This window comes from Eucyclogobius newberryi, unplaced genomic scaffold (assembly GCF_026437365.1).
Source record: "Eucyclogobius newberryi isolate DKJ021-1_F unplaced genomic scaffold, fEucNew1.0.hap1 SCAF_13, whole genome shotgun sequence".
NCBI classification, from domain to species: Eukaryota; Metazoa; Chordata; class Actinopteri; order Gobiiformes; family Gobiidae; genus Eucyclogobius; species Eucyclogobius newberryi.
Genome location: NW_027315757.1, coordinates 6839404 through 6861184, shown reverse-complemented (window position 1 = coordinate 6861184; position 21781 = coordinate 6839404). Strand labels below are relative to the sequence as shown.

The 21781-nt window shown below is 44.0% G+C and overlaps 1 protein-coding gene across 1 annotated transcript; it reads right to left on the bottom strand.

The window, feature by feature from the left end:
- Positions 1 to 818: 818 nt before the first annotated feature.
- LOC140357794 (myosin heavy chain, embryonic smooth muscle isoform-like) lies at positions 819 to 20962 on the bottom strand. The gene is given in 12 exon segments (XM_072442310.1): positions 819 to 1301; positions 6499 to 6672; positions 6945 to 7052; positions 7125 to 7333; positions 8256 to 8379; positions 8779 to 8867; positions 10739 to 10864; positions 14984 to 15145; positions 16241 to 16453; positions 17123 to 17335; positions 18124 to 18372; positions 20957 to 20962. Coding segments are annotated over 12 exon segments (1833 nt in total). The 3' UTR covers positions 819 to 1141.
- Between the last annotated feature and the right edge of the window lie 819 nt (positions 20963 to 21781).

Genomic DNA, 21781 nt, shown 5'->3' with positions numbered 1-21781 from the left:
CTGGTTTTTGTGTATCTGTCTTTTTAAATGTGTCATTTTTCATGTCACTCCACAGGACACACTTTGGATTACAGCATTAAACATCTTGTATCTTTTTCAGATTTAAAGTTGAGCCAAAGGTGGGATTTCAGTAAATAATTGATATATTCTCATATTTATGCTAAAAGCCTTATTTAAAGGCGCTGTAGCTGACTTTCACCGTTTGGAAACAGAACTATTTCATGAACCTGATTCTTTGCATGTAATAAAGTAAAATCTGCTTTGCCCCAGGACAGATATTGTAAAACATCTATTTGTGTGAAAATGAGACCACGACACTTTATTCTCTGAGAAGCAGAGCAACTTAGCATGCTAATGTTTGTTAGCTTTACAGTAAACTCCTTAGCTCAGTGTCTTAAAAAGTGCTTTTAAACTCATGTGTAAATTTCAGATGCTGGGAATGCATTAGGTAAGAGAGCGATACAAGTGGAGCTGTGAAGAGTTTAAAATAGTTCTGTTTTTCACGTTTCAAAACAGTAAAAATCAGGTACAGCGCCTCTGTCTCTAACAAAAGGGACTTCTAGCATATTTAAAAGAAAAGTGTTACACACCGCAAGACATTTGAGACTAGTCAAAAAACAAATGGAACACAATTGAATGAATAAACTATGAGTAATTCATAGAAGATTATTGTGCACTATTGAATGGAATTTTGAAGGCGGGAAAACCTTATTTTTATACACATGCAATAACAGAAGAGCGGAATGGTTACAGAAATAATGAGTTTCACTTACACTTACATTTTAAGTTTAATTCAAACAAATACATTTATTTTTGAAGGTTACCAAATGATGCCATGGCGACCTGTGCCGTACCACTCAGGCTAAACCCCTAAAACACTGGTCCACTGGAGGTGCTTCACTCCACACTTTGCATCTCGTGCAGGTGTGTGTCCACAGGCCGTAACCCGTAGCAACTACTGAAACGATCCAAGCAGGAAACTGGCTCAAATGAAAGTTGAATCTGAACCTTAAGGCAACAGTAAATGCTTCTCTTCTCCATCACTCCTGGAGTCATGCAGAGGGAAAGGAAAGTAAGGCTGGGGGGGATGGGTCGCTCCAGAGTGGGATGGGTCACTCCAGAGTGGGATGGGTCGCCGGGGTTACTCTGGGGTGGGCTGGGTAGCAGGGGTTTCGTTGGCGTTGTTGTCTGAGGTCTTGTTCTCCAGCTCTTCATCTGAGAGCAGCTCCAGAGAGGTGCCTTCTACTTGCAGCTGCCGGCGGCCAGAGCGACTGCTGGAGAAGGAGATGGGGCCTCCACGCCTGGACAACAGAAGCATTAGGATTACCTTTAGAAGTAGTATTAGCATTAGCATTCGCAGGAGAGTCTAAGGATGGGCAATAAGTCGAAAAATTTAGAGTTTGAGATGCAGCCATGTCTAATCTTCAATGATATTCTTGGGGTTTTTGAATGGAGAGTCCACAGCCAATCCTCAGTAAATCATGTGGTTTGGAACACAAGTTAGACTTTAAAGGAAGAAATGTAATTATTTTTGTATAAAATGGCACCGATAAAAAGGTCTGTATAGTTTAAGTTCATGACATTACAAAAACTAGACACTACACTAGTCCTCAGCCTCCTTCCTTACAGCTAGTATACAGTCTCAGGGTGCTGGATTTGGGATGGAACCCTCCATGCATGGTCAGGAGCTTTCGTGTCTTAACATCTGTGGTCTGTATCTCCTCCTTTGGCCAACTGACTATTCCTGCAGGGTATCGGATCACTGGCAGGGCGTAGCTGTTTATTGCCCGGACTTGTTCTTGCCATTGAGCTGGCTTCTGAGGACTTACCTCACTCGTTGTAGGTATTTGGCCGTAGCCGCTTTCCTTGTTACCGCTTCGAGGTTGCCATTTGCCTGTGGGATTCCCAGGTACTTGTAACTGTCCTTCTGGGAGTGAGACCCCCCTGTGTGGACCACTTTCCTTCTCTTAGTCACCATCCGCCCACACTTCTCTAGTCCGAATGACATTCCGATATCTGAGCTGTAGATCCTGTTGGTGTGGATCAGGGAGTCAATGTCCCGCTCGCTCTTAGCATACAGCTTGATGTCAACCATGTAGACGGGGTGACTGATGGTAGCCCCATTCCTGAGTCGGTATCCATAGCCATCAGTCATCAGTTGGCTGAGGGGGTTCAGACAGCAGTGGGGACAGCGCATCACCTTGGTATATGCCCTATGAAGGCTCTTAGAGCCCCATTGATGCTGTATAACTCCAAGCATTCAATGATCCAAGTGTGTGGCATTGAGTCATATGCTTTCATGTAATCAATCCAGGCAGTGCTCAGGTTGGTGTGTTGGTTTCTACAGACCCGTGCGACTGTTCGGTCTACCAGGGGCTGATGTTTTGCACCTCTGGTATTTTTGTCAATGCCTTTCTGAGCAGTTCTCATGTAGTGATCCATGTGCCCACTTATCTTAGCTGCCATTATGTCCGAGAGGAACTTCCATGTTGTGGCGCGACAGGTTATTGGCCGATAGTTGGACGGGACTGTGCCTTTTGAGGGATCCTTCTGGATCAGGATCGTACGCCCTTCGCTTAGCCATTCAGAGTGAGTTCCGTCCCTTAGCAGTGTGTTCATTTGGACAGCTAGGCGCTCGTGGAGTGAGGTGAGTTTCTTGAGCCAATATGCCTGTATCATGTCACGGCCCGGTGCTGTCCAATTTTTCATGCCTGAGACTCTTCCCTGTATGTCTGCCACAGTGATGGTAACTGGATTCTACTCAGGGATGTTGCTGTGGTCCTCTCTCAGAGCCATCAGCCACTCTTGGTTGTGGTATATGCCTTTCCAGTACTATTCAGTTTCCAGCTTTGGTGGGTCTGTTCTGCTGTTATTACCCTGCAATTGAGCGTACACTTTTGCCGGTAGACCGAGAACAACCTGTTTATTCTCCTGGCTTCATTCTCTCTTGTGTACCTCTTTAGGCGGCTGGCCAAGGCTTGGAGTCTTTGTTTGGCAGTTTCGAGTGTTTCAGGTATGGGCATCTGGTTGTACCTCTTGGGTACTTGCTTTCGCATTGAACCTTTCTGGGCCTCAGACAGTTGGGTCACCTCTCTCCCAGCTGTCTTGATCTTAGCCTCCAACCTTCTTTTCCATGGTGTAAGGAACGAGGTTGGGTACTAGTGGGCGTGAGAGCCACTATCCTGGAGGAAACGTCCAAGATCCATAAGTACATCAAGACAAGACTCCTACAGATGACGTGCTCAGTGAATGTCTCAGACAATGGGGAACAGAGGATGATGAGGTGCTGGAGGGAGCATCATGGGAGGACAAGCCCTTACATGGGATGTACCACCGGAACATAACTGAAGTGGCTGATATCACAAAATCCTACCAATGGCTATAAAGAGCCGATCTGAAGGACAGCACAGAGGCCCTGATCATGAGGGCACAGGAACAGGCCCTGAGCACCAGATCAATAGAGGCCCAGATCTATCACACCAGACAAGACCCAAGGTGTAGGCTGTGCAAAGGGGGCCCTGAGACTGTAGAGAGTATATGTATGTGTGTCTGCTCGGTCGTTCTCTTCCCGCTTTGTAAACAGCATGAGTCGTACCTGAGCTTGTTTTTGTTCTTGAATGTGTGCACTTCTCGGGTCAGCCCCTCACTGGCCTCCGTGGCGTTATCTAGCTCTATCTGCAGCTTCTTCCGAGACGCATTGGATTTAGTGGCTTCCACCTCCGCCCCCTCCAGATATCTCTTCAGCTGTTTCATCCAGGAGTTCGCCTTCTCCAGCGACACACAAGCAAATGCATTAGTAACATAGCATGATGTGAGGTAATGTGATCACAAATGTCGGTCACTTAAATAATAATACTCTAAATAAAATAATCACAAGTATAGACGGATGCATTTTGATGTGACTGATTTTAAGAAAGGTTACAACAGTACTTATTCTTGAAATGTAATTTACTATGGCTTTACGATCATAAACACTCCAACGTAATAATTCAAACAGAATGGTAGTTTGTGACCTGCTCCTTGTACTGGTCTCCATGGCATCGCTCGTCATCCAACTGCATGCACACCTCCTTCAGCCTCTTATCAGATCTCCCCACCATCTTGCTGGTGGCTGATCTCTCCCTGTAAGCACACGCCTGTTACACGCCTGTCCCAAACACACAAACACTTACTAGACTGGTGATAACGGCTCTGACTTGGCCTCCTTCTCCCGCTGCCCCTCCAGTTGCCCCTCCAGCTGTCCGATCTTCAGCTCCAGGGCTGTGATGGAAGCTTTGATGCGGCTCTTGATTGCTCCCTCCAGCTCGCTCAGTTTGGCCTTCAGCTCCTTGTTCTGCCACTCCAGCTGCTGTCGGGCGTTCTCGCTCTTCTGGGAACTGCTGCGCTCTGCGCTCAGGTCTGTGGTCAGTGAGTCCACCTGCAGCCACCGGGCAAGATAAGATAAGATTAGATTAGATAAGATATGCCTTTATTTGTCCACACAATGGGGAAATTTCTGTGTTGCAACGCAAGTAGATACAGAAAGATAACACTCTTAATAGAAAAACACTCTTATAAACAAAACTCCTATGGACAGAACCTCTCATATTCTTAATAGGGAATAGAAAAAACCCTAACCCAAAAATGAAAAATAAAAATAAAATATAAAAACATAAGACAAAGTAATAGTAATCATAGTGGTACAGTAAACACTCTTATTTACAGCAGTTCTATGCACATGAATATGACATTATTGCGTAGAGTATGACAGTAATTGCACATGAATATGACAGTATTGCGCATGATTAAGTCAGTATTGCACATGGTTAAGTCAGTATTGCACATGATTATGTCAGTATTGCACATAGGTAAGACACATGTTCAGGACTAACAGTGTTTGTTATAAAGTCTGACAGCAGCAGAACGAAAGACCTGTGAAACGTCTCCTTCACACAGCGAGGGTGGATCAGTCTCTCACTGAAACTGCTCTCCAGAGCGGACAGAGTGTCCTGCAGGGGGCGACACTCATGGTCCAGCATAGATGCGAGTTTAGCCAGGACCCTTCTGTCCCCCACCTCCTGCACCGAGTCCAGAGCACAGCCCAGGACAGAGCTGGACTTCTTGATGACTTTGTCCAGCTTCTTCCTCTCCCTCTCTGTGATGCTGCTTCTTCATTGACAAATAATCAACCCTATCCTGATTCTGATTCTGACATGCTCTTGTACCTCTGCTGTAGCATCTAAATAATATATGTATTGAAAACCACACACAACTTTTTCTCAGTCAGGTGTTCCTTCATTAGGATTGGTGTTAGCACTCCATCTTCTGGCAACAGACGGAATTGCCACGGCGAAATAAACAAAACATTCTCTGTAATCATGCAGTTTTGATTAATGTGATTTGAGTCAGAAATGAGTCTGTGGTGATTTATGGACTTAAAAACAGCACAAGAGACCTCTCTACCTTTGACCTTTGTGTTTTTGTGAGGCTCCAAGAAGGAGCAGAAAAGAAGAGCTCGTAAATAGGATTACTGAAAGTGTGAATAAAGCTAAATGCAACTCTTGGTATGTTTTAGAAGAGAAAACGGTGGTTAAAAGTTCCCAAAATGGTAATTTAGCATAAAATGTGTCCTTTACTGTAATACTAAACCAAACGACAAATAAGCATTGGTTAAATACACAAAAAAAACTAAAGCTTGTATTACTGTAGGAGCCACAGACATTATACTGACTACTGACCTGCAGGGTTGTCTTCCTGAAGCGGTAGTTCAGCAGCTCCATGTTGCCCTGCTCCTCGTCCAGCTCCTCCTCCAGCTGAGCGACACGAGCCTCTAGACGCTTCTCCTCCATCAGAGCCGACCTGCCAACGATCAGGAAGCCGAATGAGTGCTGTTCTTTGGGTTTGATAGGGGGTAGGTGAAAGCATAAGTCAACTATGGTCAGAGCTTTTACAAGGCTCAAATCATCACTGAACTGCAGCGTGACTCCAGATGGATCCTTGGATTGCGGCATCCAGCACAACGTTGTTAAACTCGGACACTTAAGATAAAGAATTTTAAGGATTTGTGGACGAGGAATGAACTGAAAAAGTGAGTGTATTGTGTTGTATTTTACGTGTTGCAACTGAACGAGACTGGGAGTTGTGAATATGCTAAGGTGTCTTTTAGCGGTAGCAGAGTGTGTTTTGATGTTGAACAATGTTGATCTGAATGAGTTGAACGCGTTAAATAAAGTCTGTTTTGTTTATCTTATGTGCTTTATAGTCCGATATGCTTTATGTATGGACAAGTACTCATGGTAGACCATTAGTTGATGGTGCACTTTATAATCCGGTGCGCCTTTTCGCGCACAAAATTACTTTTTTGTAACTTTAACCATTAGGTGAGAACGGTGGATAGTAATCTAGCATTAAAATGGCTCACATACATTTAAACACACTTTTGACATCTCCTTTATGTTGAGCATTTGACCTGTCCTCTCCTGCTCATGCTGTGGGACGTGTTAACAGCATGAGTCGTACCTGAGCCTGTTCTTGAGCGTGTGCACTTCTCGGGTCAGCCCGTCGCTGGCCTCCGTGGCGTCGTCCAGCTCTCTCTGCACATTTCTCCAGGACACATTGGATCGAGTGGCCTCCTCCTCCGCCTCCTCCAGCTGCCTCTTCAACTGTTTCATCAGGGAGTTCGCCTTCTCCAGCAAATCACAAGCAAAAGCGTTAGTAACATACCATGATGTGATTTAATGTGACCACAAACTAGAAACAGTTTGTGGGATAAATGTCGGTCACTTAAATAATAATACTCTAAATAAAATAATCACAAGTATCGACGGATGAATTTTGATGTGACTGATTTTAAGAAAGGTTACAACGGTACTCATTGTTGAAATGTAGTTTACTATGGCTTTACGATCATAAACACTACAACGTAATAATTGAAACAGAATGGTAGTTTGTGCAGTGGTCAGACCTGCTCCTTGTACTGGTCTCCATGGCGTCGCTCGTCATACAACTGCATGCACACCTCCTTCAGCCTCTTATCAGATCTCCTCACCATCTTGTTGGCGGCTGATCTCTCCCTGTAAGCACACGCCTGTTACACGCCTGTCCCACACACACACATATACTAGACTGGTGATAACGGCTCTGACTTGGCCTCCTGCTCCAGCTGCTCCTCTAGCTGTCCAATCTTCAGCTCCAGGGCTGTGATGGAGGCTTTGAAGCGGGTCTTGATTGCTCCCTCCAGCTCGCTCAGTTTGGCCTTCAGCTCCTTGTTCTGCCGCTCCAGCTGCTGTCGGGCGTTCTCGCTCTTCTGGGAAATGCTGCGCTCTGCGCTCAGGTCTGTGGTCAGTGAGTCCACCTGCAGCCACCGGGCAAACCACATCATTTACTTTTGATTGTCATGTCACTTTTCTACAACTAAATCTCTTTACATCAAGGAACCACATTTATAAATCAGTGAACACAGACACTGGGGCCATGGCAGGTGGACTGACTTGCTCAAAGACACAATGAAATGTAATCCACTGGACACCAACTTCAGGTACACCAACTGTCACCAAAATATGCAAGAAATTAAACTGATGACAAGAGAGTGTTTGGAGAGACTTTTAGACCAGGCTCTTCTTTTCAACAGTTTCATTAGACTTTTAGCGGTAGCTCCTCAAACAACTTTAATTCAAACAAGTAAAGACATATTTAAAAAGACAATTATTTAGGTTTTTTCTTTTACTTTCTTTAAAACATGCTCTTGTACCTCTGCTGTGGCATCTAAATAATATATTTATTGAAAACCACACACAACTTTTTCTCAGTCAGATGTTCCTTCTGTAGGATTTGTGTTAGCACTCTATCTACTGGAAGCAGACGGAATTGCCACAGCGAAATAAACAAAAGCTAGCTTTCCCGACATGCCAATGTAATCATGCAGTTTTAATCAATGTGATATGAGTCAGAAATGAGTCTGTGATGATTTATGGACTTAAATACAGCACAAGAGACCTCTCTACCTTTGACCTTTGTGTTTTTGTGAGGCTCCGAGAAGGAGCAGAAAAGAAGAGCTCATTAACAGGATTACTGAAAGTGTGAATGAAGCTAAATGCAACTCTAGGTATGTCTAAATGAGGAAACTATTGAAAAGTTTAAAAAAAAGGCAATTTACCATAAAATGTGCCCTTTACTGTAATACTAAACTAAACGACAAATCAACCTTTGTTAAACACAGTAAAAACACTAAAGCTTGTATTGCTGTAGGAGCCACAGACATAATACTGACTACTGACCTGCAGGGTTGTCTTCCTGAAGCGGTCATTCAGCAGCTCCATGTTGGCCTGCTCCTCTTCCAGCTCCTCCTCCAGCTTAGCGATGCGAGCCTCCAAACGCCGCTTCTCCTTCATCAGAGCCGACCTGCCAACAATCAGGAAGCAGAATAAGTGCTGTTCTTTGGGTTTGATAGGGGGTAGGTGATCACAAGAATTTTCTGAGCACTCAAGCCTCAGTTGCAGGACATTACAAGATAAACTCAAACATACACAAATACAACTTTGAATAAACTAATGATGAGGAAACGCTGTTGTAGCAAGGTTAATATCTCACATTATGTCTACTTTTAAAATCCATCTCTGTCTTATAACCCTCACACTAAAAAAAAAAAATATTAAAAACTTTTATGTCAAACTGGCTGCTGCTCAAATGTCCCCTTAATTTAAGAAAAAAAAGTTTGTATAAAATGTATGTTGAGTGAAACCCTTTTTATCCATCCAAAGTCTTTTCAATGCACAGATAAAGAAGGAATTTGCTGCGTACTTTCCAGAGGTGCTGTTGGAGATTTCGTCCTGGAGCTCGTCTCGTTCCTGCTCTGCGTGACGTCTTCCTCGCTCAGATGCAGCCAAGTCCTAAACAGGGCGAGGGCAGAATTATACATCTGTAATGACCAGCTTCCACACAGCAACTGTATTCTGCATCATTTAAAGGTGCCATAACATGCTTTTTTTCACGTTTCGTAGTCTATCCTAAGTGTATAATTGATAATAATAAGGGTTGTGCAACACCCTTAACACAATAGTTAAGAAATATCACCCAGACCTTGGACCCCCTCACCGACCCGGAAATGCAAACTGCTTGGTTTGATATTCGCCCCCACCCTTGTGAAGAGCGATCTGGCTCCCCCGCCCAACCCGTGACGTAGTCTCAGAGCGCGTGTGTGCCCCGCCCACTCGTGACGTAGCCCCACAGCTGTCTGCTCCGCCGTGCGCTGCTCCTGCTGCGCGACTGAGTGAGAAACGATAGAACTTCAGATCAACACTACTTTGAGCTTAAATAAATCTGTTTTTTATTCTACAGTGTGCGCAGAACAGATATATCTATAGATCTATATATATAGGCGGGTGGAGAGGGAGGGTGAGGGGGGATGATGACGCGTGCCTGGGGTTATGTCGGGGGGTGTCTTGTAGACACCCCCCGTCAGTTTGGAGATTTGAGGAAAGGAGATAGTCTGTAATATAGCTAAACACTGCGGGAATCAATAAAAAAACACTCTGGGTACATATATGAAGCACAAATAGCAATGTAAGAAGGTTAAAAGCTCTGAAAAGTCGATTTTGCATGTTATGGGACCTTTAAAGAGCGTCACACTCTTCACTGTTGCCAGCAGAGGGCATGTCTGAGCTGTTTTTCTAAGCAGTGTAGTCATGTTTATTTAGTTAAACATTTTGAATTCCAATGCAAAGGTGTTCAAAAGTACTTTAATAAGCAGAACGAAAGAATGAAAAATATTACCAACAATAGTCCATTTTTTGAAAACCTTAATGTTTACGGCAACCAGATATGTTGGTTAGAAGTCTTGACTACTGAGTAAAAATTATCCTCTTTTGAAAAAGCCCTCTAACTATAGAGGTCATTCACGTGACGTCACACGACTGCCCCCCACGCTCCCCCCACGCTCCTCCAGGCCCTTTTGGCCATGTTGGCTGTCCTCAGTGCGTGTCTACCTATACAAGCCCATTCTATACCGCAGTCTGTCTGCTTCGATTTACGACGAAACACGGTTCAAAGAGGCCGAAAACTTCATTAATGATATTGCACGCTTTATAATAATCAAAATGGTGAAGGTACATGTGGCAGTTGAGTGCAGCAACCAGGAAAATAAACGGAGAGAAGCTCTATCCGATACCGAGAAACACAGAAATAAGAGCGCGATGGACATAGACTTTTATATATATATATAGATATAGATCTATATATATCTGTTCTGCGCACGCTGTAGAATTAACATCAGTTTTATTTAGGCGTAGACTCTTTGTTGATCTGGTGTTCTATCAGTTGTCACTCACTCGCGTGGCTGACAGCTGTTCAGCCCCGTGGAGGTGCGCTGAACCCCGGGCATGTAGACTCACGCACCGCCTGCCTGCGCTGGAGCTCCGGAGAATAAACGCTGTAGAATTAACATAAATTTTATCCAGGCGTAGACCTTTTGTTCAAAATTGGGACTTATGAACCATTGGACCAGTGGGCTTGGAGATATCTGGAAGAGTCGGTGATTTAGTGAGTTGATTGATCGCAGCTTTTCTAAATATCGACCTCTGTGTAGCTCATCTAAGGAGTTTGTGCACTGGGGCCTCCATAATTTATGTTTGAGATCAATTTCCACGCTCTATCAGTGCAAAGGAACGCAACAAGTGATGGCCAAGGGGCGGCAACGTATGACAAGGGGGCGGCAACGTATGCGATCACGTGGTTTTGTGACGTCGGTGAATGAGCTCTATACCTCATTCAGCTGCAAGACCTCGGCCTCCAGGCTCTTAAGCTTCTTCTCGTTCTCCTTGGCGGAGAAGATATCATCTCGAGAAGCTCTGGTGTCCTCCAGCTTTCTCTGGTATCCCTTCAGCTGAGCCTGAACATAAAAGAAAATGATCATCAGATGCTTCCAGTCTAAATAATAACAATTTAAGTGCATTGGATTCATATAACATCTGGAGCTAAGCATTTTATGGCGGGCAACTAGACAAACATGGCTTGCATTCTGTGTCTATTGACATATTTCCACTGGTTCACTTTGGAGCAGATCAGAATTATCCGAAAGTGTTCAAACCTCAGCGTCAAAGCGTCCAGTTTACATTCAAAGACTATGTGGAGGTGCGTCCAGGGAGTGCATTTTGAGCATTTGATGCGGACAATTTTGAGCATGAAAAAATCAAAATACATTATTTTCCCAGCCCCACTGTTACGGAGATAACGTCACTCCTTCCTAATGTTTTTGGCCAAACATCGAGGAGTTAAACAGCGGATTGTGTACGTGGGTGTAGTGAATATACGATGGGAAGAGATTGAAGTTTTGAAAAGAGACTTCTTCAAGTTATTCGACGTGCTTGATCAAATGGAAATCAAAACATTCATTAGTGGACCTCTACCAAACATCACCAGGAAGATAAACAAGTTTAACCCGCTGCTTCAGCTGAACACATGGCAGTCCTAGAGGATTTCATTGCATTGAGAACTTCTATCAATTCTGGAAAGGAGAGGACCTGTTTAAGAGAATTGGCCCCCACCTATGCAGAGGTGGAGTGAGGGTGCTGACAGAGAACCTGCTCCACGCTCTGAGGCATTGGACTGGGCCTGGACAGGGTCCTGAGCAGATAGTTAGAGAAGAGGGGAATGAGAGAAGAATTCCTGCTCCATCAGCCAGTGACCGAGCCAATGTTTCAACATCAACAGCACTACAACCACAGCCTCCACCAAAGGATTCATCAGCAGCCGCTCCACCACCACCACTACCACCAGAAAAGGATTCAGCTCCAGCTGCTCCACATTCACCTCCACCGCCTCCAGCGAAGGACTCATCAGCAACAGCACCACAACAATCTTCAAAGGCCTTGGACCCATCTGTGACAGGCCCAACAACATCCCTGTCATCGCCCCTGCCTTCAGACCAGCCCTGGGTTCCCCCTGCAACATCTACTCCCACTACAGATTCCTCATTCTCCTTCTCATCTCCACCCTCACCCATGGGCCTTCTCAGCCATTTTGAATGTCTGATCAAATCAGGCCTTAAGATGGCTCCACTCACGCCCAATATAGCAAGATCAAGGGCTATGTCAATACTTATCAACTCTTCCCCGCACAAGCCGACTGCACCAACAAAAGCCGCACCACCCATCCCCCCTCGCCTTTCCCAAACTATCTCCCATAAATAGGATCCACTGGGTCTCAGCGTTGCCAGGACTTATTGTCATATTCCAAATCAAACCAACCCGGGGCCCTGTGTAAAAATAGCCCCCCCTAGTTCTGTAGTCACATCATACAGATGGGAAAACAAAATGCGAGTCAGGCTGCCCGATCTGAGAAATTTGATTCATATTCCCTGTGAAAAGATAACGCCCAGTACCACTGAAACTAGTCTGTGAAACTTGCTGTGCTAAATGTCAGATCCTTATGTAATCCTTATATAACAAATCCATCCATCCATCCATCCATTTTCTACCGCTTGTTCCCTTTCGGGGTCGCGGGTGACTGGAGCCTATCACAGTGACTTTGGGACTTACGCGGGGTACATCCTGGACAGTCGTCGGGCCAACTAGGGCCAATTTAGAGTTACCAATTTTGCCTAACACATGCATGTCTTTGGACGGTGGGAGGAAGCCGAAGAACCCGGAGAGAACCGGGAATCGAACCCATGTTCTCCTTGGGAGGCAAGAGCGCTAACCGTCTTTGCCACCGTGCACTCCTATGTAACAAATCACCCTTAATTAATAATTTTATTTCTTCTTATAATCTTGATTTTATGTTTTTAACTGAAACATAGCTTGACAAAAACACAGGAAATGTAGTTCCGATAGAATCTGCTCCACCCAACTTTAAGTTCGAATCTGAAACACGAGAAAACAAAAAAGGGGGTGGAGTCTGTGCTGTCTTTAGGGATTAAATAATTACCCGCAGGTTGTCTTTTGGGGTGTTTTCATCATTTGAGTATGTATCTTTTAAAATGGAGCTAAAACAGTCTCCATCCATTCTCTTCATTGTTTTATACAAGCCTCCCCAGCACTGCCAAAGTTTTATTGGTTGATTTTACTGAGATGCTTTCAGTCGTATGCACAGACTTTGATGGTTTGGTCATTACAGGTGGTTTCAATGTGCATGTTGATAATATTTGTGACAGAAACGCTAAAGAGCTTGATGCTGTCCTTGAAACCTTCAGTCTTACTCAGCATGTGAGAGGCCCCACCCACAGCAAAGGACACACTCTAGATCTCATAATTACAAAGGGGGTAAATATTTCAAATGTTAATGTGATCGATGTTGCTCTGTCTGATCATTTCTGTGTCTTCTTTGACCTGTCTGTTTTTCCCAAACCACCAGCTGGTCCTGCAGTTGTTCAGAGGAGACACATAAATGATGGCACAAGTGCACTGTTTATGGAAATGATAAACTTTGAAAATGTCACATGTTCTAATGTAAATGATTTGTTGAACTCTGTTACATCTAGTGTTTTGATGCCCCTATTGCCCCTATGAAGGCTAAAAATAAGCAGAAGGCGCCATGGAGAAATCATGATTCGGTCAGGGCACAGAAAAGGGAGTGCCGCAGGGCGGAAATGGGGCAAGTCAAACCTCCAGGTTCAAAAAGAGATTTACAAAGAGAAGCTGAACATGTACAACCTCATTTTATGTAGAACTAGGGAAAGATATTTTTCTGAAATAATTGGAAGCTGCAGTAACAACCTGTTTGCCACAGTAAACAGATTAACAAACTCTCCAGCTCAGCTACCGTTAGACCTTATTTCCACATCCAAGTGTAATGAGTTTGCATTATTCTTTAATGACAAAGTTCAGGGCATTAAGAATGCTATGAATCCCACAAGGCAAAAAAATCACCCTAAAACCACCTAGACACTTAGAGCTAACTCACTTTGCACCAGTAACTGACAAAACTGTCCATGAGATCATCACCAGTCTGAGTTCATCTACATGCTGCCTCGATGTGTTACCCACCAGATTTCTAAAGTCTGTGCTGAACAGTTTGTTAGCACCACTCACTCACATAGTTAACAAGTCGCTTCAATCTGGAACATTCCCAATGTCTTTGAAAACTGCGGTCATAAAGCCTCTCCTAAAGAAGAGCAGTCTTGATGCTGCAGTACTGAGTAATTACCGGCCCATTTCTAATCTGCCATTTTGGGGCAAAGTCCTTGAAAAGGTTGTTTACCAACAGCTCACAGATTTCCTCTTAATAAACAACTCATTTGATGTTTTTCAGTCAGGTTTTAGACCTCATCACAGCACTGAGACTGCTGTTGTCATGGTGACAAATGATATCCGCCTGAACACTGACACGGGCAAAGCCTCAGTCTTAATTCTGTTAGATCTGAGTGCTGCTTTTAACATTGTCGATCACGGGATCCTCTTACAGAGACTAGAGGACTGGGTGGGCATCAATGGCACTGCCTTAAACTGGTTAAGGTCCTATCTGGAAGACAGGAAGTACTTTGTTGAAATTGGTCTCAGACCACATACCCCTGACCTGTGGTGTGCCCCAAGGGTCAGTCCTGGGTCCCCTTCTGTTCAACCTCTACATGCTGCCGTTAGGTCAGCTGATACGCAGTGAAAATGTGTCCTATCACAATTATGCAGACGACACTCAAATCTATGTTTCACCTGGTATAGCAATAAATCAGAGATTAGACTGCAGTGAAGTTCTCCCTTGAGAACAGGTCTGGACCTCTCCGACCACCACAAAGCACCCCTAACCGTAACCCTAACACACATATATTCCTGCTGAAGTGGTACAATGACAAAACAAGAATGCGCAATATTACAAGAAATGTTTTCATATTTTTGAATGTAGTACCAGGGACAAATGAGTGATTACACCGACGTACTATTGAGCAATAAAAGCATCTGAAATAACTGTAAATTCAATCTCAGTGTAAACAATAGGTAGCCACCTGTGCGGCTTACTGTTCCTTTGTTCAAAAGCAGCTGACAGGATTGCAGTAGCGGGTAGTCCAGGTGCATACCTGTATCTTGCGCAGCTGTTTGATGGCCTCGTCGCGGGCCTTGGTGGCTGCTTGGATGTGGCCATCCACATCCTTCAGGTCCATCTCCAGTTTCTTCTTGGCTGCAACAGCCAGAGCCTTCTGCTTCCTCTCATCCTCCAGCTCCGCCTCCAACTCCCGCACCTGACCCACACAAATTCATCAAGACCACGTTACTGTTATTGCAATATTTATTGTAATACCCAAGACTCCTGTGTAACAGAAATGTCCCTTATAGAGAAATAAATGTGTTGGGAGTCAAAATATTGTATACATGTCTTACTTAAGTGGGGGTCCCAAGAGTTGGGGGTCACGAGATGACTTGGAAGATGTCATTTTAAAATGATAATGCACATGATACATATTTTTATTGGAAACATTACATTTGTGTGAAATAAGGCCTTGGCTTCTGCCTACACCTGGTCAAATAGCAAATCTGTTATATCTATTTTTTTTTGTGCTTGGATGATGAGCACTTTTTGTTTCGTTTTGACCAAACAACAACAATAAATAAATAAAATAACAAGAAGCCACTCAAACAAACCTAAATGATCTAAGATGGCAATTTCAAATAGCAGTGGGGGACCCAGTTCAGTCATTTTTAGGGGCCTGGCCTGAAAAGGATTTGGGTTTGGAAACCCCAGCTCTAGTTTTCATACTGACACAAAGAGCACAAATTAAAATGAAGTTTAGACAATCAATCTTGTTAAAATATTGTCAACATTATTATAATGTTGAACATTTTATCTAGTTTATCCTAGATTAAAGTTTGTTCAATTTTAAAGTTTTAACGATCAAAAAAACCTGTTCCATGTGCATAAATCGTCTTCAGATTCTGACATGCGAATTCACACGGAAACACTCTTGTAATGCTCTACATCTCGGAATTCCTACTTGAAATCACAGACCCTCAGAACCCTGAGTTAAAAGGTCTTTAATTTAACATTGAATTAGTTTTTTTTTTTTATATTTCAATCTTCGATAAAAGCTACCATTAGCTGTGGTTAGCTTAGCCAACTGTTGCTGTGCACAGATCCCATTTATTATAGAAAATCCTACCAAACAAAGAAATAAAAATCCTCTGCAGAGTCACAATGAGGCCTTAGTAGAAAGACTGTTGCTCAGTATATTCTGTATATTTATGAAATGCATGTTTTTTTTTTTATTTTAGTAGTTCATATTTCAGTCCTTCAAATGGTTCAAACGTGCTCTGCTAACTGAAGTGACAAATGTAAGCACCTGTTTGAGGAGTGCTCTCTTCTTCTCGTCGCTCTGCTCGTCCCTCCCCTGCAGGTCCCTCTCGTACTGGGCCTTCAGAGCCTGCATGTTGACCTCCAGCCTCAGCTTGGCGTCCTCCGTGGCCTGCAGCTTGTCCTCCAGCTCCTCCACCTGAGTCTTCATCTCCTTCAGCTGTTGCTGCAGGATGTGCTTCGACTTCTGCAGCTTGTCCACCTACCCGAGGACACGGGGGACAATGTCTTGAGATTATTGAGAGATGAAACAAAGTGATTTTATAATTAGGTTAGGAAAATGGAAACTGGATTGGTTCAAAATGTCAAGTTAAAAAAAGGAAAGCGAAATACATGACCATATCTGCTCGAATTATGTTTGTCTACTAAATACCATAACACATTGTAAAATCAGCCATTACAAGAGTGATAGCAGTCAGTTCTATATACAAGTTGTCAATATATATATCTTTCATGTGATGGTTGTAACACTGGCCTTTTCTGAATAAGTAAGATTTATATTCTTCAAGGAGACATGTTATGCTAAATCAACTTTAGATAAGTAAAGTAAGTAAAGCAGATATTGAATACAGCTCTAATCACATTCCTTGATGGAAATGGAGAGTGTAGGGTCCTAGCCAGGGACACTTCCACAGTATATGCATGAGAAGTATTTAAAATAGTTCATAGTTCATAGGTTTGTTTCAAAAGTGTTTGTGATACCAATAATTACAATGACAAATTTCTTTGCATCTTTTGAAATAACAGGACCACATTGGGGCAGACAGGTGTCTGTAATTCATAAACATATGCCCAATGTAGGAACAATAAGAGGGAAAAGTAGAAACGGCCTCTAATCCACATCTGTAAAAAGTGCCTTTTCCAGACTCACGTTCTTGCCCACGTCGTCCTTGGAGTTCATCAGGTCCTCCATCTCGGCCCTCAGCTGCTTGTTGAGCCTCTCCAGCTCGTCCTTGGCCTCCAGAGCCTCGTCCAGTGCTCGGGTCATGGACAGGGCTTTGGTCTCCTTCTCTCGGGCCTCAGCCTCTGCGCGGTCCCTCTCCTCTGCGTACCGCGCCGAGATGCTCTTCTCCTCAGCCAGCATCTGCACAAGACAGAAGCACGGCCAACTCTTTTAGACACACTCTACACCACTGCATTCATGACACAGATACTACAGATAAACATAGAAGAGATTTCTGTCCCAAAGGCATAAATAGATTAGCCAGCTCCAGCGTGAAATGGGGAGAGAGAGGAAAGTGACATTTGGCAAATGGTCGAGGTGCCATGATGGTAGAAACCACAGAGACACACAACAAATTAGTTGTTTAAAGTGTGTGAAATGACATAACACTAGGATCATCATTAGAATGGGAAATATATTCTGCTTTTCTCAGCCTCTGAGCTTCGCCTCACAGTAGAAGTACAAGTCATATCTGTGGGTTTGACACGTTTAGCACTTTCAACCTGCTCCTTGTTTAGACTGTATCAGACGCTTGTTGCAGAGGAAGGTTACATTCCTTACTATTTTGTTAGTAACTTAAAATTGTAATTTGATTACAGTAACTAAGTATTACAAGTACTAAGTTACACCCAACACTGGTAAGACTGTACAATACTATGCTATTATGAGTGATTATTGAAATCCATAATTCAACGCAGCAGAATTTAAAACATCTATACAATACATTAACATTTAAGTAGCACTTGAAATGTTCCCAAAGTGATGGTGCAAGTGTAGGGTACTGTGAAGGGCTGGGTCATATCATATTGCTGGCTTAATAATATGTTAAACCAGTCTGTTTGTTGTAACTTAAATCATTATCACAGACTTTCTCTCTTTTTCCGTGAGATAAAAATGTTAAGCCATCTCGTCCTGCCCTAGTGCTGTACCTGGTCAAACTTCTTCTGCTTCTTCTCCAGGTTGGACACGATCTGTCTCTGGTGGTCCAGGTCCACAGTTATGTCCTCTAGCTCTTGCTGCAGGCGGGTCTTAGTTTTCTCCATCTTTTCAAAGGCCATGGTCTTCTCCTCCAGGCGCAAGTTGGACATCTCCAGATCCTTCTGCAGCTTCTTCTTGCACTTTTACAAAGCCTCGATAGTTCCTACGTCATCCTCCAGTTTCTTCTTGCTCTCACACAGCTAAAAGACAGGACAAATGACAACAGTAATGGAAAACTGAATTTTCAAGTCAACCCCATTTAAAGCAGGACTGTAAGTGTGTTTACCTGAGCCCTCAAATTTTCAGTAAGATCTAGTTTTCTCAAATACTGAATAAGATCCAAAAACCCCTCTAAATGACAACCAAAAAAAAGTATCCACGCCCCCCACAGCCTCTGGGAGAGCGCAGAATTGACAATTCATGAGGTAAATACCGTGTTTCAAAAAGAAGACGCATTCACGTTACTTCTCGTCACTGTGGATCACTTTTACCACTGCGGGTCTATGAACTTCTTCTGTGTTTGATGGCAATTGGTATCCAAGTTGTTACATTACCGCCACCTACTGTAGTTGTACATCTAAGACTTCAGACTTTATTCTTTAAACTTTATTCTGTCAGACTTCTAAAGAATTGGATCTTCTTATATCGTCACACACAGACTGTTGTTGTTGTTGTTGTTTTATGGCGGTTGGCATCCGAGTGTTGCATTACCGCCAGACTTTATTCCTTAGACTGTTGTTGCTGTTGTTATTGTTTTATGGCAGTCGACATCCGAGTGACGTTGTTGTTTTATGGCGGTAGGTATCCAAGTGAAGCGTTACATTACCGCCAGACTTTATTCTTTAGACTTTATTCTTTTCTTTAAACTTCATTCTTCAGATTCCGACTGGCTTTATTCCAGGACTGACTCTTCTTCATCTTCCTCTCCTTCTTTTGTGTTGTTGTTGTTGTTGTTGTTGTTTTATGGCGGTTGGCATCCAAGTGTTGCATTACCGCCAGACTTTATTCCTCAGACTTTGTCGTAGTCCTCAGACTCTGTCGTAGTCCGTAAAAGTACTCCTTCCATTGCTTTGGTGTTACAAAGCCCATGAGGTCATGATATGTCTTTGTGACCGGCTTTATTCCAGGGAGACTCTTCTTCATCTTCCTCTCCTTCTTTGACGTTCGGTGCTTCCACCGTACAGCTTTATTCTTCAGGCTTCATTCTATAGGCTTTAATATGTCCACTGATGTCGCCGCTTGGTAGCCGTGCGTCTACGAGACTGGGCGAGGACAGGAGACCACCCCCACCCCCATCTCGTCACTCTGATCACTCTGACTCCCCACAAGCAGACCCCCATCACTCCGACTCCCATTTAGCGCCTTTAGCCTGTTTTCTATATCTGCCCAATCAAGCTCCTTTGTTCCAAGGAATCTCCCTGCAGCTTTAGCAATGATCCTGATCCTTTCAGTTCTGCTTTGAGTCTGAGCAGCACAGTTTACAACATCCACCATAAAGAGTACAAAATCCTCTCTATCCACAACCAGGGTATTCTCATTAATTCTGGAACCTGCACACTTGGGACCTCCACTCTTGAAACCTTCACACTTCTTGGGAGCCACGCTGGCCTTTCTCATTTCGCCCTGGCTGGGAGCAGCGCTGGCTCCTCTCTCTGTATTTACTCTAAACTCGTTACTTGAAACTTTCTTGACTGCATCTGCATAGGATACACCTTGAGAGACCTTTATTTTCTGCACCTCAGCAGCTCTTTTGCTAAACCTGCATCCCCCGTAGGCAGAGCTATGTTCTTCCCCACAGTTACAGCACTTCAGTTTTGCACCCACGTCACACTTCCCATACTCATGATCTCCTGCACATTTACCACACCTTTGCCTCCCTCTACAGACCGCTGCAATATGCCCAAAGCGCTGGCACTTAAAGCAACGCAGGGGCGGCGGAACATATGGCCTGACGCTATAGCACATGTACCCAATGAACACCTTACTAGGCAGGCACCTCCCTTCAAGTGTTACCATTACCGACAAGCTGTCACATCTTACCCCAAACCGGGTCACCTTCAAACGCCTAGCGTCCACCACAGTAACTCCCGTCAAATTCTCCTTAACTTCATCCACAGACGTCGCCGTAGGGACACCTACGATAACTCCTCTGACCGTGTTTCTTTCAGCATTAGACACAAGAATGTCCTTTCCACCCAGACGTTTAGTTCCAATCGCCTTCCGTTGCTGAGCCGCGTCCTTGCACACGACCAGCAGCGAGCCATCTCTAAGGACACTCGCACTCTTGATCACTCCCACAGCTACAGTTAGGCTCTTTGACAATGCCACTGAATTCCACTCCTTAAAGGATGCACTATCCTGTGCAAGCTTTATGATCACCTTACAGTCTCTGCTCTCACCCCGGACATCAATAGCTTCAGCCTCATCCTGCTGCTCATTCCCAGAACCCTCGGACGAGCTAAGGGACTTTTTACGTTTCCGGGCACGTGCAGGCAGAAAAGGCTGCTCCTCCACGCCGTCCAGAACGTCTTCCATCCCCGATCCACTCTCCTCCGCCATCTCCCGTCTCTCCAGACCGGGTGTGAGGCTGTAGTTGCTTCCTTGGTGTTTTATGGAAGCTTCTTCTATGGCGTTTTACGAGACTTAGACTTTATTGATGCTTCCGCCGTACAGCTTATTCTTTAGGCTTCATTCTTTTGGCTTTGATATTTCCACTGATGTAGTTGCTTGGCAGCCGTGCATCTACTGGATTGGGCGAGGACAGGAGACCAGCGACGCCCCTACCTCCATTTCTTTACTCTGATCACTCTGATTCCCCAAAAGTAGACTTCCTTCACTCTGTCTCCCATTTAGCACCTTTAGCCTGTTTTCTATTTCTGCCCCTTCAAGTTCTTTGGTTCCAAGGAATCTTCCTGCAGCTTTAGTAATGATCCTGATCCTTTCAGTTCTCTTTTGAGTTTGAGCAGCACAGTTTACAACATCCACCATAAAGAGTAAAAAAACCTCTCTATCCACAACCAAGGTATTCTCATTAATTCTGAAACCTCCACACTTGGAACCTTCACACTTAGGAGCAACGCTGGCTTCTCTCACTTCGCTCTGTTTGTGAGCAGCGTTGGCCTCTCTCACTGTATTTACTTGCACCTCTTTACTTGACACTTTCTTGACTGCATCGGCATAGGATGTACCTTGAGAGTCCTTAATTTTCTGCACCTCAGCAGCTCTTTTGCTAAACCTGCACCCCCTGTAGGCAGAGCTATGCTCTTCCCCACAGTTACAGCACTTCAGTTTAGCTCCGTCGTCACACTTCCCACACAGACTGCTTTCTGCATGAAGCATACGCATATGATTTATATAGTCACAAAGAGGAAAATAATCAAATGCACACATTCTTTTTGCATATGCTTTATATCGTCACATGAGCGGCCTCTAAAGGCAACAATAACAACAACAACAATAAAGATAAGATAATGGAAGAAGAACTTCTAAAGGATTCAACAAAGTCTGAGGAATAAAGTCTGGCGGTAATGCAACACTCGGATGCCAACCGCCATAAAACAACAACAACAACAACAACAACAACAACAACAACAACAACAACAACAACAA